This window comes from Brachionichthys hirsutus, chromosome 14 (genome assembly GCF_040956055.1).
Source record: "Brachionichthys hirsutus isolate HB-005 chromosome 14, CSIRO-AGI_Bhir_v1, whole genome shotgun sequence".
Classification (NCBI taxonomy): Eukaryota; Metazoa; Chordata; class Actinopteri; order Lophiiformes; family Brachionichthyidae; genus Brachionichthys; species Brachionichthys hirsutus.
In genome coordinates, this window is record NC_090910.1 from 4752077 (window position 1) to 4769839 (window position 17763).

General features: G+C 43.4%; 4 protein-coding genes across 4 annotated transcripts; 2 read left to right on the forward strand and 2 right to left on the reverse strand.

Moving 5' to 3' along the window:
- Nucleotides 1-94: 94 nt before the first annotated feature.
- Nucleotides 95-4396, forward strand: LOC137903868 (UDP-N-acetylglucosamine transporter TMEM241 homolog). Its single transcript, XM_068748032.1, has 15 exons — nt 95-166; nt 663-709; nt 925-1002; nt 1080-1161; nt 1272-1349; nt 1516-1541; nt 1815-1866; nt 1971-2019; nt 2255-2300; nt 2412-2447; nt 2919-2953; nt 3155-3224; nt 3863-3956; nt 4085-4149; nt 4257-4396. The coding sequence occupies exons 1-15, from the start codon at nt 95-97 to the stop codon at nt 4348-4350; spliced, it is 924 nt and encodes a 307-aa protein (XP_068604133.1). The 3' UTR covers nt 4351-4396.
- Nucleotide 4397: 1 nt separating this feature from the next.
- On the reverse strand, nt 4398-8890 carry rbbp8 (retinoblastoma binding protein 8). Its single transcript, XM_068748213.1, has 18 exons — nt 8800-8890; nt 8659-8701; nt 8450-8545; nt 8299-8378; nt 7938-8010; nt 7444-7625; nt 7274-7363; nt 7085-7149; nt 6766-6830; nt 6406-6622; nt 6172-6322; nt 5938-6026; nt 5746-5854; nt 5534-5665; nt 5369-5414; nt 5205-5292; nt 4989-5130; nt 4398-4852 (listed from the first exon to the last, which is right to left on the reverse strand). Exons 1-18 carry the CDS (start codon nt 8888-8890, stop codon nt 4755-4757), a joined length of 1857 nt encoding a protein of 618 aa, XP_068604314.1. The 3' UTR covers nt 4398-4754.
- Nucleotides 8891-9469: 579 nt separating this feature from the next.
- Nucleotides 9470-13659, reverse strand: fam168b (family with sequence similarity 168 member B). The gene is made up of 7 exons (XM_068747933.1): nt 13625-13659; nt 12415-12507; nt 12234-12317; nt 12007-12149; nt 11693-11891; nt 11022-11146; nt 9470-10915 (listed from the first exon to the last, which is right to left on the reverse strand). Exons 2-6 carry the CDS (start codon nt 12482-12484, stop codon nt 11034-11036), a joined length of 609 nt encoding a protein of 202 aa, XP_068604034.1. The 5' UTR covers nt 12485-12507; nt 13625-13659; the 3' UTR covers nt 9470-10915; nt 11022-11033.
- An 805-nt stretch (nt 13660-14464) lies between these two features.
- On the forward strand, nt 14465-17045 carry fbxo45 (F-box protein 45). Its single transcript, XM_068748097.1, has 3 exons — nt 14465-14788; nt 15593-15949; nt 16072-17045. Exons 1-3 carry the CDS (start codon nt 14465-14467, stop codon nt 16255-16257), a joined length of 867 nt encoding a protein of 288 aa, XP_068604198.1. The 3' UTR covers nt 16258-17045.
- Nucleotides 17046-17763: the final 718 nt, after the last annotated feature.

A 17763-nucleotide genomic window follows, 5' to 3' on the forward strand; every position in this document is an offset into this window, starting at 1 on the left:
AACTGTGTGGCTTTAAACGGCCGACATGCGTCCGGAGTAGTTTGATTTAGCATTCTGGAATCATGTCCCTGCTGCAGCCTGCCGGCGGCTCACCATGCAGTGCAGAAAGCATCTCACTGGCCTCGCGTTCACTTTCCTTTTCGTTGTATCGTGTTTCACCAATAAGGTGAGTTTGCGTCGTGCCTTTATTTTGTGTTTATGTTATGCGCGTTTTTAATTGACGGAAAACGTTTACAGGAGGAAGAACACGCAAGTTAAAATCATTGCACGAATAAAGAAAGTGAAAAACATTTGGTAATAATGTAATGATTTTACGTAAAGAACTCTAAAGACATTGATCACCACTGATCAAATAATAATTAATTAAAAAACCACGAACTCGAAAACCTTCTAGATATGACAAAGAGATGCTTTTCTGTTGAGCTCTAAATCCAAAACTAACTTTTGGGGACTGGATTAATGGTTTGTTTTGCTATGCTCTGGGATTGGACATGGATCGTGTCCACAGCTAAATCATTTCTAGGTCAAATAAAAAAGTACCCCAGCAGAGACCCTCGTCCTAAAGGGGCTCAATCATTATGAAAATGCGTTCATTAAAAGTAGCATTAATCACCTCTCTGGTTTGCCTCTGATACTTGCATATGCTTTATTTATTTTTCCAGTTTGTCCTGTCGGTGTTAAAGTTCACCTATCCAACATTGTTTCAAGGGTGAGTATTTAAAAAGGAAACATTTCTGTAGAATCTCCTCATGCTGACCTCATAAAGTCAAATAATGTATATTAAACACTGGTCAGATGTTGTGTTGATGTTATTAATCTAGACTTTAAATTGGTATTTGTTTATGCTATAACTATTGCAAATAACCTCCTTGTCTCTGCCTAGAAAGAGTGATGCTGAATATTTTCACTATCATGCATTTCCAGATGGCAAACCTTTATTGGGGCTGTCCTGCTTCTGCTCTCTGGGAAGCTGGGATGGCTGGAAATCAGCCGCGTCACCAGGTGATTTGGAAGTTGACACTGAACCGTTTGCAGTGGCAGCAATGGAACTACCAACCTCTTCCTTTAATGTGTTACAGATCAGCAGCTCTTTACTGGCTTCCCGGTGCCCTCCTGTTTGTAGGGAACATATATGCTGGTTCCAGGGCTTTGTCTCGTATCGTACGTCGTGTGTGTGTGTGTGTGTGTGTAACGCCAATAATCTAACACTGCTAATTATATTCAGATGTTTTCTCACCACGACTTATAAAATCATTATTGTCTCTGTCCAGGACATCCCTTATTTCTTCACTCTTCAGAATTCCTCACATGTAGTTAGTTATATAATCTCAACAGCCGTCCATGGAGAGGTAAGGCCCTGCATCGGTTGTGTGACTACGATCGCCCACGTGCTTTCACTCCCTCTCTCTTTGAATCTTGTACAATGGTAGTAAACATGACCAGATTTCAAAATTGTAAACCACATTTATGATAAACCTCACCTCATCAAATGTGCTCTAATCTCTTCATCAACAGAAGTTGCAACGGCTGACATTTATCAGGTTTGCCGATATTTGTCCTTCACATTTTGAGATGGAATGTAACCACAAACATATGCCGGTTTTATCACGTGAAATGGATTCAGATCTGGCATGTTTCTGTAGAGTGTTTTTTGTGTAGTGCTGCTAACAGACAAAGAATGAAGGGAAGGATATTTGGCAAAGGTTATGATGATAATACACTGATGCTGATTAAAGTAATAAATAAACTTTTTGAGATTATATTAGAAAAACCACAAACTCAGGTTTACTTTAAATGTGTGTTGTTTTTTTTAGCCTATGCTTCATGCTGATCTCAGCCATCCACCTCCCCCTCTATGATCCTCAGGTAATCATCCATCATCATGAAAAGCAACTTCTGATTTTTAATTATAAGGCTGTATTTTTAAGTTGCATTAAATCCAGTGGTTTACATGCTTACCTCTTTTGCAGTTTGACCACAGTGGTTACCTGTGGGCCGTCGGTCATCTGTTCTGTGTTGGTAAGACTAATGATGCTGCTGCACATACAGAGAAGGGCAGTGGCCTGGGGTGTGAGCCTTGAGGGACACCACGTAAAACAATCAGAGGTTTAGAATGCGAGGTGGTACATAGATAATTACAATTTGCATCAAACTATTAGAAATGTACCAATAATCTTAAAATTGTTTCACCCTGAAATTACTTTACTAGACGTTCTCGTAAAAAATACAACAATCTCTTGGATTCCCCCCCCAGGTGCATACAGAGTGTTGCAAGTTCGCTACAAACCCAGTAATTTGAGGTATGTCTACACAAATATAACTGATTTAAATCAAACAAAAAATATTCGAACAATCTGTTGTTAATCTTAAGTAACTCATAAAACATTCAGTGAAGACTGTTTTCTTTGTAGTGACCTTGAACTGCAGTGCATCAACTACTTGTTCAGGTATGAGTGAATGATGGTTCATTTAAAGGTCCCTCAGTAGTTCGACATGGATGGAGAATATTGTTTTAGATAATTTAATCTCAGTTTTTAAAGGTTTTGACACATACTCAGAGTGCCTAGAACAGGATTGTGATGGGAGACAACTGGTATTTAGTCATTACTGTCACACGTAGCACGACTTCACAGAGAAACATTCCTAGTCAGTGAACCCTCACTGACAATGGCAATAAACACCTTCTGACTCTCATTCTGATTCTCATTCTGATTCTGGCAATGAGATTTAAAGTTATTTAAAATGCAGAAATCAAAAATCACATAGAAATGGTATCTTAATTGGAATTAAACAATTGTAACTTCTCTCATTGCTTGATTCGATTATACATATATGGATAAAGCAGAATCATTTATTGTCATGAGGCAATAAAGTATTATCCTTGAGTAACTTCTGCTCGCCCTCCCTTTAAATAACAGTGTGCTACTGCTGGCCATTGCTGCTCACCCAACAGGTATGAGATCGACATATGAACATAAAAAAAACAGGTACGCTGTAGTTGCTTTTTATAATTACATTTCTGTATGGGTTACATTATGATGTCATAATGTCCCTTCACTGGTCAAACTGTACCTTGTATTATCCACAAACATTCTTCTTGCTTGATCTGTTGCTTTCATTTGGACCTTTCTAACCTTTCTTTGCTCTTCTACAGGTGACCTAATGGGCGCCTTGGAGTTCCCGTCCCTTAACTCTTACACATTTCACTGCGGCTGCTGTGCTAGGTTATGCTTATTTATGTATTCTTTATTATCACTTCACTTACGTACTGTGTATCGATTGCAGCAGTGTAATATACATTATTCAGCACAGACAGAGCATGCTTTTGCTGACTCGGAGCCCAGACTGTCAATGATCAGGCCTTCTCACTTAAATCAAGTTTGGTTATCTTTACAGTTCACACTATTGCACTGGCCTGTGATCGAGCTCTAATGTGAACACCTATGTCTTCAGAAACAGCAGACATTACGTTTCTGCACAATTGATATGTCACTAAACAAAAAAAGAAGAAAAGTAGTAAACGAGACAACTTGTGTTACCCAAACTCGTGGTGAATGTACGTGATGTTTTACAATTCAGTCTGTTTGATTCATGCCGCACGACCATGACGGATCTGGATCTGACCTGGTAATATGGAGTGACTCATCTAGTTTGAAAAGATCAGCTATTTGCGTTCATCCCCGAAGAAGTTTGAGTTACATTTTCATAATGTGAAAGTAAATTGTTTAACGCAGCTCGACTAGAAGCTCCTAATAAGTAGGTGCAATGTATCAATAGGACCCGAAACTTTCCATGTCAGCTACACGAGATCCCCGCCATCAAGCGTTTTTAACAGTGACCTCATGCTTCCGTCGTCTCACAGTGCACTGCTGGGCTTTCTGCTGCTGTTGGCCACAGTGAAACTGAAAAGCGGCTTTTCCCTCGAGCACTTCGGGGTCTGGATTTTTATGTCCAAGGTGACTTCTCTACTTTCTCCTCTAAATCGAGGCTTGGCGGTGTTCCATCACAAATCAAACAGAAGGCAGGGTGCATTGTAATCAATAAAATGATTCTATTATTCTGTCCTGCTGTCCCGTCCCTCCAGGTTACGGCGATGTCTCTCTCCCCCTTTATCTTCGACATGGATGTCAATACTCACACTTTCGTTTGGTAAGTACCTCCACCTCCCTGTCGTAAGTGACCCAATGGTTTCTAAATATCTTTTCATGTCGGCCTCATTCATTTTGAGCCCATTCCTGTCCTCTGCTTGGTTCCAGTGTGGTCGTCAGCCACGCTGCAGAGGCCCTGTTGCTGTATTCCGAGAGGGACCCTCAGTTGGGACGAGGCGAAACCACAGTCTCCTGTTTCTAAGAGATTCTTTTTTTTACAAAGGCTTATTTTTTTCAGATATTTTTTCAACTGCATGCAGATAATATGCTGACCAAATGAAGTAATTCTGGTTCACCCGTGATTACAGAATGCTCTTAGAAATAGACTTTAAATCACACTGAATGAAAAAAGCACATCTTTTGATAAGTGAACTTCTTGTAACTGGGACATTTTCATCACTCCACAGAAATTCAGTTAACTTTTATTTATCAAGCACCTCCCAAACAAAAACAGAGCTCGGCTGTCCATTTGTACACACCGGCCCAAAATACAGACAGAAAACGATTCTCAGTGAGGTCGGTGTTTGAAGCAGAGCTTTTGTTGTACTCCACAAAGACGATTCTTCATCCTTTATCGGCGGCAGTTCTTCATCAGAGAAACCCACGTTAGCTCTGCTGCGACTTTGGCTTTGGGGAGAATAAAGCGTTGAAGGGCTGCCGTCTCCGAGGACGCGTCTGCGGATTTGTCTCTTCCTTGATATAACCTAGAGGAAGGATTTCATCTCAGTCTTAACGACAGTGGAACCTTTACGCCGTTTGTTTGGATGCTCACTAAATGGGTTAAAGTGTTCTGCTAAAGTTCTCTCAGCGCGGATAATGGAGGGTTTAGCTTCACGTTACCTCTGTCGATGCACGTCTGAGTTGATGGGAAGCCAACTTCCCAGAAGTTTTCGGGGGTGGGCGGAGGGATGTACAGAAATCTGTGGCGGGAGCATGCAGACAACTTCTTCTGTCTTTCCTCCTCTGGGAGATGAGCATAGTACTGTTGAGAATAAACACTGGTGAACGTCACTGACGGAACCGGCGGCGCTTCGGCTTTATGTTCACAGTGCTTACGAGTTCACACTCCTTGCAGGTGGTTCCCTTCAGTTTGCGTCTCTCGTCTTTCTTGCGAACAACAGCCACGTGTGCAAATGTTGGTTGTCTAATAATAAAAGAATAAAAAAGTGTTGGAAAGGCGGGACTGGAACGCCGTCGCTGGAGAGGAACGGACTTCTTACTGAGCTTCGTGCTTTTTGGGGCTCGTGGCGTTTTCAGGAGGATCTTCTGATTTGGAAGATTGAAACCGTGAAATGGGAACCGTTTAGATTTAAAAACTGATGTTCAATGTCAAACAACAATAACGGTCAAATTAAATAAACAATTCTAAATGTAAAAAAACCCACCGTCCTCTTCACCGTCGTCTTCCTCACAGGGCTGGCTCCGGCCCAAGTGTGAACCGTTGCAGGACTTGTACTCCCCGTAGGCCGTGGTGTCAAACATCATGTCCAAACTGTCATTGGCTTTCCCGCCAAGTCCTAAAGTCAGCACAGAGACGCATGTCACTGCGCTACCCTTCCACCGGCGCCAGGTTCTGTAAACTGTGGCTTGCTTTCACCAGCGACTCCACTGTCCGGCGTGTTTTCCTCCCGGGCCTGCAGCAAGCTGCGACTGACCCAGGTGCAGTCGGTATCGGCCAGTTCCCCACGCCGGCGTTCTTCCCGTTGCTGAAAGACGACGCGGATTAGACGTGTACATTCGTCGTTTACATCCTGGTCTTTTGGAGACAATGACCGGGCGGCGGCTGTACCTCGTTTTCTCTCCACTCACTGTCATACATGGAAAGGGCGAGAGAGGGGTCAACGCTCCACGCTGGCCCCGCATTGTGCTTCCCGTCAGCTGGGAAACAGAATTCACGTCATTAAATTGGACCCATCCGCCGTTGATGCAGAGATGCGTCTAAATACATCCAGCCTCCTCTCAGAGAAGATGGCCGCTGTACGGTTCTAAGACTTTCAAGCCAGCCACGGGGGGGAACGCTCACCGCCTTCGTCACGCTGGTCCTGTGAGGCGTTCGCCTTCCCTCTCTTCTTCTCACCTCCGGTTTCTCGTCTAACGTTGGGTTTCTTGAAAGCAGGACTTGTGCAGGAAACACCAGGCCTCCCCTCGGGTGTCCCGTTTTGTGTTGCCTGAACCTGCTAAAGGTTAAAAGAAGCGCATTTAAACAGGAGCCGGTCTGAAGGGAGCGCCTCCGGTTCATCGCGCTGCTTTCACGAACCCGACTGTCCCGGTGATCCTTGAAGCTTTGGCTGTTTGAAGGAGCGGAGGTTTGATTGATCTGCTCAGGTTGCTCGCTTTCCATCGGTTCGCTTGGTTCACCCTCCTCCCGTCCGCTTTCCTCCTTCTTCCTTTTGACACCGTTGACGGAGCTGATGTCTGCAAACCGTTTGAAGCGTGGGAGCAGCGATGGAGAGGATTCTGTGGTCGAGTCTCGACTGTGGATAAGCAGGGAAACAAACGCAGATGCATTAGAGTGGTGAATAATTAAGAAAACGCATTGTGGTATTGTACTGCAGTAATCTACCAATAGGAACGTGTATATTTATGATTCAGGACATGATGAATATACCATCCTTACTTCAAACAAAAACGATACTTCCTGGGAGATTTGGTGCTTCTCTGGCCTTCGGCCGTCTCCGTTATCTGTGAATAGAGGACAAGCAAACGTCTGGTTCAGTTCAAAAACATCCAGGCAAAAACTTTAAATGACACAAACAGAACGGAAAGATGTGCTAAATTTATTTATCTTTTGGGGGGTGAAAAGGTACATATACATGCTCCTAAATGCATGTTAAGATTCATTATTTTTAACTAATCCTGCATAAAAAATAAAAAAAACTCTGCCCAAACTAGTTGACAAGCTCTCTCGAAAAATGCCGGCTTCAAAGTTCTCTCACCTTGTCAAGACATTCCAGGCGACATGTTTCTGCAATCACTTTGTCCACGTTTAGATCCATATCATCTGAAATAAAACCCAGCTGTCAAAGCGCCTTCACACGCATCGCCCAATGAATTTGTTTCAATTCTTCAGGATTTCAGATGAATGGAATTCCCGTTCTCTTAAAACCAGAATCAAACTGTCATACCCGAGATGGGGGATGTGTCCAGTTCACACGTGTTGGGTACAAGCACTTCGGCTAGTCCAGGATTCTCTGCGACGGGTTCTTTGATCATTGCTTAAAGACAAAAGAACAGAATGTCCTTCAGAGCAGCGACTCGGCACACAGCATGTCTGTTCACAATGACGCAGACTGACCGTTGAACAGAGAGCTGTTGGCGTGTGGCCGAGGAGTCTCTGCATAGCGAACGTGCTTCATTTTATCAATATTCCTACATTTCTTCAGCTTGCTGATCACCGGCATCGAGCTTGGCAGGACCGGCGAGTCGGGGATAACGCCTTCCTCTTGTTCTGGGGATGAGCCCTGATCGACCTCCAAGCTGATTAAAATAAAATAACAATAAAAAAAGTAATAATTCCCACTCCAGTGCTAAATACTACAATAATCCTGCTGTCCAATGAAAATGTATAGAAACACCTGAAACCTGAGACACAGCAAAACAAAAATCACTTTGTTGTACATAAAACTTTATGTACAGTACTATTATTTATTGTATTATATATCGGATGTCGCCGTTTGTAGATTCTTTCTGAAAGAGGGCTGACAATATATATAAAAATTCTCTGTACTTTCCTTCTAAATATTAAAGAGAATACTTTGACAAAAGATGAGTAATACACTAAAAGCTTACCGAGACATCTTTAAATTTTGTAGTTCAGTGCGCAGTTTTTTATTTTCATCCTCAAGGCTGTTTCTTTCTGCCTCTGAGGGAGGAAAAAACACACACAGCCGTGTTTTATATACACAATAACCCGAGTTCTCTAGAAGTCATAGCTCGTGCTACTATGTATATATGGCCTAAACTCATTCCATTCCTCTTATAAACCAAGACAAAAGTTGTGGATGAAATAAAATATTTGCTACTGATAATACATCCCGGTTAAGGTTTGACTTTCTGCAGTTCTTTTCATTTGTGATAAATTAAGCATATTAAACTTGCAGGTGAGTTTTTCAGCGATGATGTCATGACGCCGATGGTGGGTGAAACTCACTCAGTTTGTCGACGAGGCGTAAAGTGGGATCCGGTTGATCTCCTGAGCCGGCACACCGATCACGCTCACCTGCACGGAGCCTGGAAGCAGAAGAACGCTGCTGGTCTCTGCAACGGGGTCAACGGGGTCACCTGTCGAGGGGGCAGCTTACCGCTCCTCCAGGAGGCCGATGGCGTCCCGCAGGTTTTTATTTTGCTCTTTCAGCTGCTGGTTGCGATTGAAAAACAGTTCAAGTCTCTGAGCATCTCTGCAGAAAATAAAAACGCGGGTTTCTCATTTCAGACTGACGCGTTTTATTCTCGGAGGATAAACATTCTACTGTCATTACTGCATTCGTTTTTAATAGTGACATCTACTCACAAGCAACGGTCCCGTTTCAATTTGCTCACTTTTGCCTCCAATTCTAAAACAGCAATGTTGAGTGAAACACCAGCTTTAGCTCATTCCGGTGCTCGACCTGCGGAATCTGTGACCTTTTTTGTGACGCAGTGACCTCTTTACCTTGTAGTGCATTCTGGTGGCAGACTCGAAGCTGCCTCCAGAAACCCTCGAAGGCCTCGTCGGCCGGTGTGAGCGTCCCACCGCTCGGCATCCTGCGTGGCTGGTGGGAAGCAGGAACATAATAAACAGCGCATTTCCGTATTATGCAGTGATTATGTCGTGCACGAACTAGCAATATGCTAAAGCTAATTGTAGTTAGTTCGGCGTTTATAATGGACGCTAAACCGTTTTAGCCTCTCATAATAAAGTTCACTCACGCTAACGTGCTAACTGGCTAGCTATAAATTACTCACCGAAGGCTCAGCTTTGAGAGTTCTACCGGGACATCCCGAAGACAAACGTCCTTCGTGGTAGCTTTAAAGCATATTAAACAGCTGAACCTACTAAATTATCCCCAAAAAACGAGCCGCCGTCGCTAGCATCGTGAAATCTGATCGATAGCGTCACAGCAATGTCGATTGTCGAATTTCGCGCGCCGAATTGCATGCTGGGAAATGTGTTCTTCCTCTGCTGAAGTATTCCCCCGCCCTCTTTCTCTTTGAATGTAAAGTACAACTGATAATACTATAATAACCAAATGTGATGTTCTAATCTGATCTCATTATCTGTACAAAAAAACCTGTCAGGTAAGATAAAGTTATCCAAAAAGGGAAAGAACAAAGATGTTTCTTATATTTATTTTTATTTTTGGTCTTTCTTAATACAAAACAAAAACCAATGTCACAAAAATAACATTTACAAAACAGATTATTTAACTTAGGTGACTGAGGCAACATAGAAAAGCATGTCTGAAACAGTGAGATTGGTGTGTTAGCCTGGAACCTTGAGGTAAAACAGCGAGCGATGGAAAAGGTCAGATATCTTTACAAACTGTTCTTAATCTTAGTGCCTTGCTTCAGTAGTGCTATTCACAAATGAAGTTTAAATAATGTTTTCCAATAACGTCCACAATTAGCAGTGATATAATGATGTAGTGCTTTAGACCTAGCTAATGACAAATCGAATATTATGATATAGGTCAAATATTTTATGTACGGTACATTGCAATATGCGGCACCATTTTGAATGGTTTCCATTTTAATCCTCCTTGATACACAGTCACACACACACACTATTCCTACTCATTCACACTCTTCAACTTCTAAATGGGTGCAAATTCTTCCTTCACCACCCAGAATACATGTGGCTAAAACGTGTGAACTGCTTTGACACCCCCAAAACCTTTCAAGGAGACAGATGCTGCTCCAACAACTTTATACAGGTTGACAATCTTTTGCAAATACATATAACAGGGCCAGAAAAATTAAAAACCCTTAGAATGATTACATGTCGGAATGGCCGCCAGTCACAGGCAGAAACAAAACGTCCCATCTTTCTCCTAAAATACAAAAATGGTAAGACAAAATGCATAAACTGCATCACTGAAAGAAAGAATAAAAACTGAGCGTCACTTACCAAAACACAAAGCAGTGAAAATATTACAGTTTGCTCTGCACTTGTTTGTGCAGGTATGTTTTTGCATGAACAAACCCTTCTCATGTCGCCTTCTTTCACATGTAAGACGTGGTTACTGGTGATTCAGCATCGCAGATTATTACTTTCTTTTTTTTTTTTTTTACTCCTTTGGATGTGTGCCTTTTGTTTATTTTGCATCTGTCACAGCAGGTAGTTTGAGCTAGCATTACTTCATATGTCTATATATATATACACACACATGCATTCAACATCATATGTGTCCCCAAACTAAAACTAAAAAATTATTCAGAATTGCTTTTCATCACTTAAGAGGTTAAGCTATAAAAACCTGCATGACAGTCCACAATAAAAGTTTGCATGGAGGCCTTGCTGATTGATATGAGATATGCAGCAGGTTGTAACGGTGCTGGCGCTAGGGAGTGGCATGGAATGCAGCCTTATTCCATGGAGAGGGGTCCTGGGGATGGGCCTATTCTGCACCCCCTCCTATTCAAATGGATCTCTTTCTATGGAGTTGGGGGGTTTAGATTCACATTATGCTGGAAGAAGTGTAACTGGTCGCAGACGCTGGCTTCGCAGGTCTCCACCAACAGCAAAAACACTCAAGTAGAGCGTGAATGCATATCTACTATCTTCAGACCTGCAAAGATAACATATAGAAAAATAAAGTAGGATAAAAAAAGAAGGGTGGCAAGTTTCCATGAAACATGACAAATGCGCAGCCAACACTAAAGCATCACACTCACGCGTCCCTCTCTTCACCACTGCGGGGGCACATAGCTGTAGCTGGGTGTGCCAGGAGGCCGATATGTGGGCATCGTGACTTGGTGGGGGGCAACAGGTGCTGGTGATGGAGTTGTCAGCAAAGTTCCTACAAAATAATGGGCCCACATTTACAGTGCAAACTGAACATTTGTCTCTTTCTAGCCGTGACTCAAAGCAAAAAAGAATAATAATTGACAGACACAAAACCGGTCATGAATGGCTTAAAAAATGGGATATAATACTGCACATTCACTGAAAGTGTTGTTTACTTCAATTTAGAAACAACTATGCCAAACAAAAAGTAGAACTACAATTTGAAAGAGCAGTCGTTGCATTTAACAGTCCAATAATATAAATGTAAAAATATTTCTTTATATTTTACTTAGATTGCAAAAATTAAAACAGATCTAAAAAAATATATACAATTTTTAAAGTGAAAAATCTTATTAACGTACAATGACTGACAATCCAATTCAAAAATGCCCCCCAAAAATCCCAAAGTGAACTAAATGAGTCAGACGGGTTTTATTTAGGACTTAAATAAAAAAAAATCCTGGAGCTTCCTAATTAACTCCTCTTTGACAGTTGCTAAATTTAACATCGCTGCAAAACACAGAAACTGCCAAATATCCAGCAGAAACCTGCCGCTCACCAGCTGACATGGCCATGGTGGTGCCGGCGACCATCCCCATGGTGACGCCGTTGTGGCGGGGAGGATGGATGGGCTGGGCATACATGGCTGCAGGCATGCCATTTGGCTGGACCACCGTTGTGTGATGGATAACATGGGGAGGCGCAGCATACAGTGGCTGTGTGTAGTAGGTGCCTTGTTGTTGGGAAGGTATCAATGCCTGGATCAGAGGAGGGGAAAACATTTAACGGCTCGAAACATAAAAGCCAAGAACGTGTGAGGGCCCTTTAATATCTGAACCGAGACCCAGAATCTGTCATTATTCAACAGCCGACCTGTGCATAAGGGTTTTGTTGGGGGTAGGTGCTCCTGACCGGATAAACAGCCGCAGGATACGGGTTGGGTGAGGAGGAGTAAGGAGGCACAGTCCCTGTATTGGGAGAGCAGGACATTTTGAAAGGAGTTCCCGGGACATAGCCTGGTGGTAGAAACACACTTTGCGTTAGAGCAGCGAAACATCAAAAGCAACGCCGACTTCGACGGGAGTGGGCATCGCTCTCACCACTGGGGAAGGCTGGGTTTGCTCCTGCGTAGAGATTGGGAGTGTACGCTGGACCGGCTGCCGCATAGCCAACAGGGAATCCGGCTGGCAAGACAAAGCACGGAAATAAAAGACATGTACAAATAAAATACAGGATTCCTTTGCTCGCGATTAGAATCGTTGCTCAGCCGCGTGACGTTACCTGGGTAGCCGATGCCCTTGGTGTTGGCGAAGGGGATCCCTGTTGATGTCGGGCTGTACACTGGATTCATTATGGTTTGCCTCCTCACAGGTGCTGCAGGGAAAGAAGTACTTTTAGAGTGAAAGAAATGATGAGGGACATTTTTAGGAGTATCCTATTTACAGACGTCTGCGCTGCTTAAAAACACATCTCCAAAACCAAAAAAATAATATTTCAGAGGAGGAATCCTGGAAATGCCGACTACGTTACTTTTAAAGCTTCACTTCGGGACCATCCGCTCTGCTCGACATGACTGATGCTCATGAAAACCGCTGGATAAAAGTCTCGGTGCTGCTCTCTAGTGGCAGTCCCACTGCTATGACGTCACTACAGGAATCTGTTTATTCAAAGGCATTTCACATCAAACGAAACGCACACATCCAAAGACGTCACTGCGTACTGACGTAATGAAACAGTTAGCACCGTATGCAGCTACGGAAAGACTACTCCGAGACTAATCTGATTTATACTCCGGTTTTTATGGGTTCCGCCGGGCAGAGCACAGCTCGAGGATTTTATTAAGTGCGTAGCATATTATTATCAAAATGAAAATACATCCAAAACGGTTAAGAGTCTACAATTCAGCTAGATCGATGCCATTGATCGACCTCTCCCTACCGCCAACAAACACCGTGGACGAAAGACGCAAAGGCAATTCAATAAGTTTATTTGGCCATTTTCTTTTTCTTTTTTAAAGCTTTGTACGTTTGTTTCCAGTATATCGTGGTTAATAAAACATGTTCGTGTATTTCCTTAAAAGGTGACGTTGGTCATGTTTTCTCCCCCCCCCCCCCCCCCCCCAAAAAAAAAGAAAAAATAAAGATGGCAACATTTAGCCTAAGTGAAAGAATTTGGAAAGACGAACGTAAACGCAGCGGGCTTTGTTATCATTAAAGCTAGCTTAGCTCGAAAGCATCACTCCGATGCACGCGTTGCTGTTGGCTCGGGGTACATGTCAGTGCGGGGCCGGTTTTCACGCACCGACCGACCCGCTAATCCACCGGTCGGACGACGAAAAAGCAGCGGACTGTCTCCCGGACGGCAGCCAGATGGGACGGCTTGTCAACAGGCCGCGGTGGGAGACAGCCGGCCGGACAGCTGTGTCCTGCAGCGGCGCTGAAATAGCCGGAAAATATTCTTATCCAGACAATAACCCGCAAAAAGAACTTACTGTTGACTCTTTGGTCGGCTGTTTGTCCCGTGCCGTGCTCGTCTTGTGTAAAATAAGAATTTAAGCTAGCTGGTGTTTTGCTCCCAGATGCTTTGCTTTGCTCTTTCGTGCCCCTTGCGTCACTTCCGTGTAGAGTCACGTGGTCTCTACACGACTACGACATATTTTATTTTTACCAGAAAAAAACGAATTTCGTCGTGCAATGTGTTATTTAATTTTTTTTCCCCTGAAAAAAATAAATAATAGTTTGGCGTCATAATCACAAAAACAACACATTACACGATGAAATTCGTTTTTAAAGTGAAACAAAAGACGTAACATGTCAAATAAATAATTTGCTGATATCAGTGTCTGATCTACTATACTGTACTGTTTTTATTTTTGCAACAGTAGTAATAAAATACAATTCCAATGAGAAATAAAACATAATATTCGACAACCGCAGACATGGCAGCGATCCTCTGAGTTCATTATCATGTGGTCCTTGCAGGAAATAAAGTTTATCGCAACTTGAAAAATGGCTTTCCTTTCCTTATTAATCTATCGACACAGCGCTTAGGCAATATAATCAATAAATGAAGGAAACCCACATTCACGCGAATTATTATAATGCCTTTTCGACAAGAAGCCATTAACTGGATTTGCCCTTTTCGGACCTTGACGCATCGTTTCCATTCAGCCATTGAAGTGGGAAGACTGCGGCGTAATGCTGTTGTGATTTTCAGCGCGACCTGCATGCGCTTTTAGGAGAAAAATGTTAACATCGAACACATATTAGGACTCATTCTACGGTGTAAGACGTTCGGTCGACTGCTGCTGTCGGTGCGAGGCAGGCGCGTAATGTCGGGAACGGCCGGCGGAGGAGGCGCCTCCTGTCCGGGCGCAGCAGCGGCAGCCAGTTGCAGCTCCGCCGGGTCTCCCTACGCTGCTGCGCCCGGAGGAAGCGCAGGGGTGGCCGGCAGGCTGCCTGCGCGGGTACTGGAGCAGATGTTCTCGTATTTGGAGCTCTCCGACTTGACGCGCTGCTCGCTGGTCTGCTGGCATTGGAACAACATGCTGGCGGATGAAAACAGCGAGGTGTGGCGCAGCCTCTGCGGCCGCTCTCTGAGCGACGAGGCGCTGCGTTCTGACATCCTGTGCAACCTGCCGACCTACAAGGGGAAGGTAGGCTCGACACGCCGCTTTGGGACCGCCTGCTCACGGCGCTGCATTTCAACTCGGACCGCGCTGGTCCTCGGGGGGGGGGGGGGTCTGCTAGGCATTGTTTAACTTTAACCTGATCGCCAATAACAAACGCAACGTGCGTATTTGGAGTTTGCTGAGCCAAGCCTTTAGGTGTTTATGTTGTTTTTCTCTTTGCAGAATCACATAAGGTAGGAAACTTTTGTTTGGAGAGGTCGGTCTGGACCCAATGGACAGTCCTTGTGATTATGTGATCCACATCATCAGCTCTATCTAGATTATTATTTTTAATAATTTTAGGATTCTTCCATTTCCAGACAGTTATTTATTTTTTTATTTTTTTTGCAGGACCAGATTTTGTCCCTTTTTTTAATATCAAATTTGATGTATCTTCAAAATCTGCTGAAAAGCTCCTGAAGAAAACCACTCTAAGTGAAATAATATTTTTATTGGTTAACGATCAAGCTAATAAGGATTCCAAATGACTCCGTTGTGTGAGCGAGACATATTCTGAGATGGGATTGTACCTTTCAGATGCAGTGGCATAAGTGAGAAATTGATCCGCCTCGGTGGACGGCTGGGCTCTGAGTGCTGCCTAATAATGGTCTGGTTTGCGAGAATCTATGTATAGAATGATATCCATCGCAACAAATGCATTGACGAGACATTTCTTAATCTTGCAGCAGCCCAGACTGTCCAAATGATGAAAAACTTTTGGGAGACCACCAAAGATTATGCCGTGCGTTTGTAGATTTTAAATCTCTCTCTCTCTCTCTTGGTCTCCAGCTCAAGGCCTTCCAGTACGGCCTGAGCTCCCACGACTGCTCCCGCAACGTTTACGTGAAGAAGAACGGCTTCACCCTCCACCGCAACCCCATCGCCCAGAGCACAGATGGCGCACGTGGCAAAATTGGCTTTTTGGAAGGGCGACACGCCTGGGAGATCTGGTGGGAAGGCCCTCTCGGCACAGTGGCAGTGATAGGCATTGCTACCAAAAGGGCGTCCTTGCAGTGCCAGGGCTACGTGGCCCTGCTGGGCAGCGATGACCAGAGCTGGGGCTGGAACCTGGTCGACAACAACCTGCTTCACAATGGAGAGGTCAATGGCAATTTCCCACAGTGTAACAACGCGCCGAAATATCAGGTAAGGAGCTTAAAGTCGCGTACCCTCGCCGCACGTCAAATCTGAAACCGTCGCAGGTTGTCTTTTCAAAGAATGTGGTTTTACATTTTGTGATCTAGACAGGCGTGTTTGTTTGTCCCCAGATTGGAGAAAGAATACGAGTAATTCTGGACATGGATGACAAGACGTTGGCTTTCGAGAGGGGTTTTGAGTTCCTCGGGGTAGCGTTCCGTGGGCTGCCCAAGGCCTGCCTGTACCCTGCTGTTTCTGCGGTCTACGGCAACACTGAAGTCACGATGGTGTACCTGGGGAAACCTCTGGATGGCTAGAGGCGGAATCGCTGCCGCCGAACATTGAAGTCTCGGGTGTCTGGCAGATTTGGGTCTTCTCTAAGTGGGCTGGCGATCCGGCTTGAACCAGTTTGAAAGGTTTTGCTGGCCATTCCGAACTTCAGAATAACTCCACTCTCAAACGCAAAGAGACATTTTTGCCATTTTTACAGCTCAACACAAAGAATACGTTTCTTGATGGACAAACAGGAGGGGGGGGGGCAGCATGTGGAAAACACGTCTCTGTATAAACACGGAAATGTCCAATTTTACAGTTAGCTGCTAGACTCTTTTATTTATAGGATATTTAATTCTAAGGGATTCATGCTAGCAGAGCTGAACATTTACTTGAGATTTCAAGTAAAAGCCTGCTTAAAAGAGGTTAAGATTTAACAGTGGCAAAACATTAAGAGAACTTTTTTTTTAAAGCTGGCACACAGTAGATCTTTAGGTAGCTGTCTGTTAAATGAGTCAATGGAAACGGCTCGTCTTGGATTAACACAGTTTATATATTCAGCGGCTGGATTATAATGGTTATATGCCAAAATCAACGTGACCTCTTTGCTCCAGGCAAACGTAAAGGACACGCATGTGCACGGATACCGGTGAATAGTTCCTGCTTTTTAAAGAACAAATGTGGTAGCGGTGGAATTCATGTCTGTATCATGCCAAGGTGTATCCTTTTTAATGTACTCCCATAGTATTAAACACTATTTATTTCTTTGTTTTATCTATGGTACTATGAATACTGTATGGTTATAAAGGTCTGAAAATAAAGTCTACATGGTGCCACTCTTAGAATAATGATGGCTTGATGTGTGTGTGTGTGTGTGTGTGTGTGTGTGTGTGTGTGTGTTCACACCTGGACAGGTGACCAGAAGTTGTCTTTGTGTGCCGACTCACAGCTGACCGATCACGGCGTGTCACATTTTCATTCATGTTTTTTTTTGAGGACATGAAGATATAGCAGCTTCTTATGCTAAAAAGCTCTAGAATCTAGATCGTGTCGGGCCGCGATGCTGCAGCTCCTCGTGATAGCAAAATGAATCGAGCTGATATCACAAGACAATCGGCCTTCAAGATGAGGAATAATTAGCTTGTTTACTTATAATAATTTATTTAAACATCTCTAGTGAAGTTTTATTCTTCACTTCAGGACTCAACAACATTCTAAATACCCAAGTGATTGACCTTCATAACTTTAACATTGACCTTTCACTTTCTTCATCGTGAAGTTAATATTAGTTTTAAATGAAATACATTTTGGTCTCATGTTCATATCTGGAGTAGCAATTAGCAACACCTTAGCCCCCGGTGAACACCCGGTATATATCATCTCACATACTGTAAATATTTGCCTAAATTTTCACTCTTAATAATTATCCAGTTCTTAATTTAGAAATTTTTCTGTAATGAACTTCATTGTGTCATATGATTAGTTCTAGGAATAAAAGTAAACTCTAAAGAAAAACATGTGTAATTGTAAAGCTTGCATCAATATCAGAA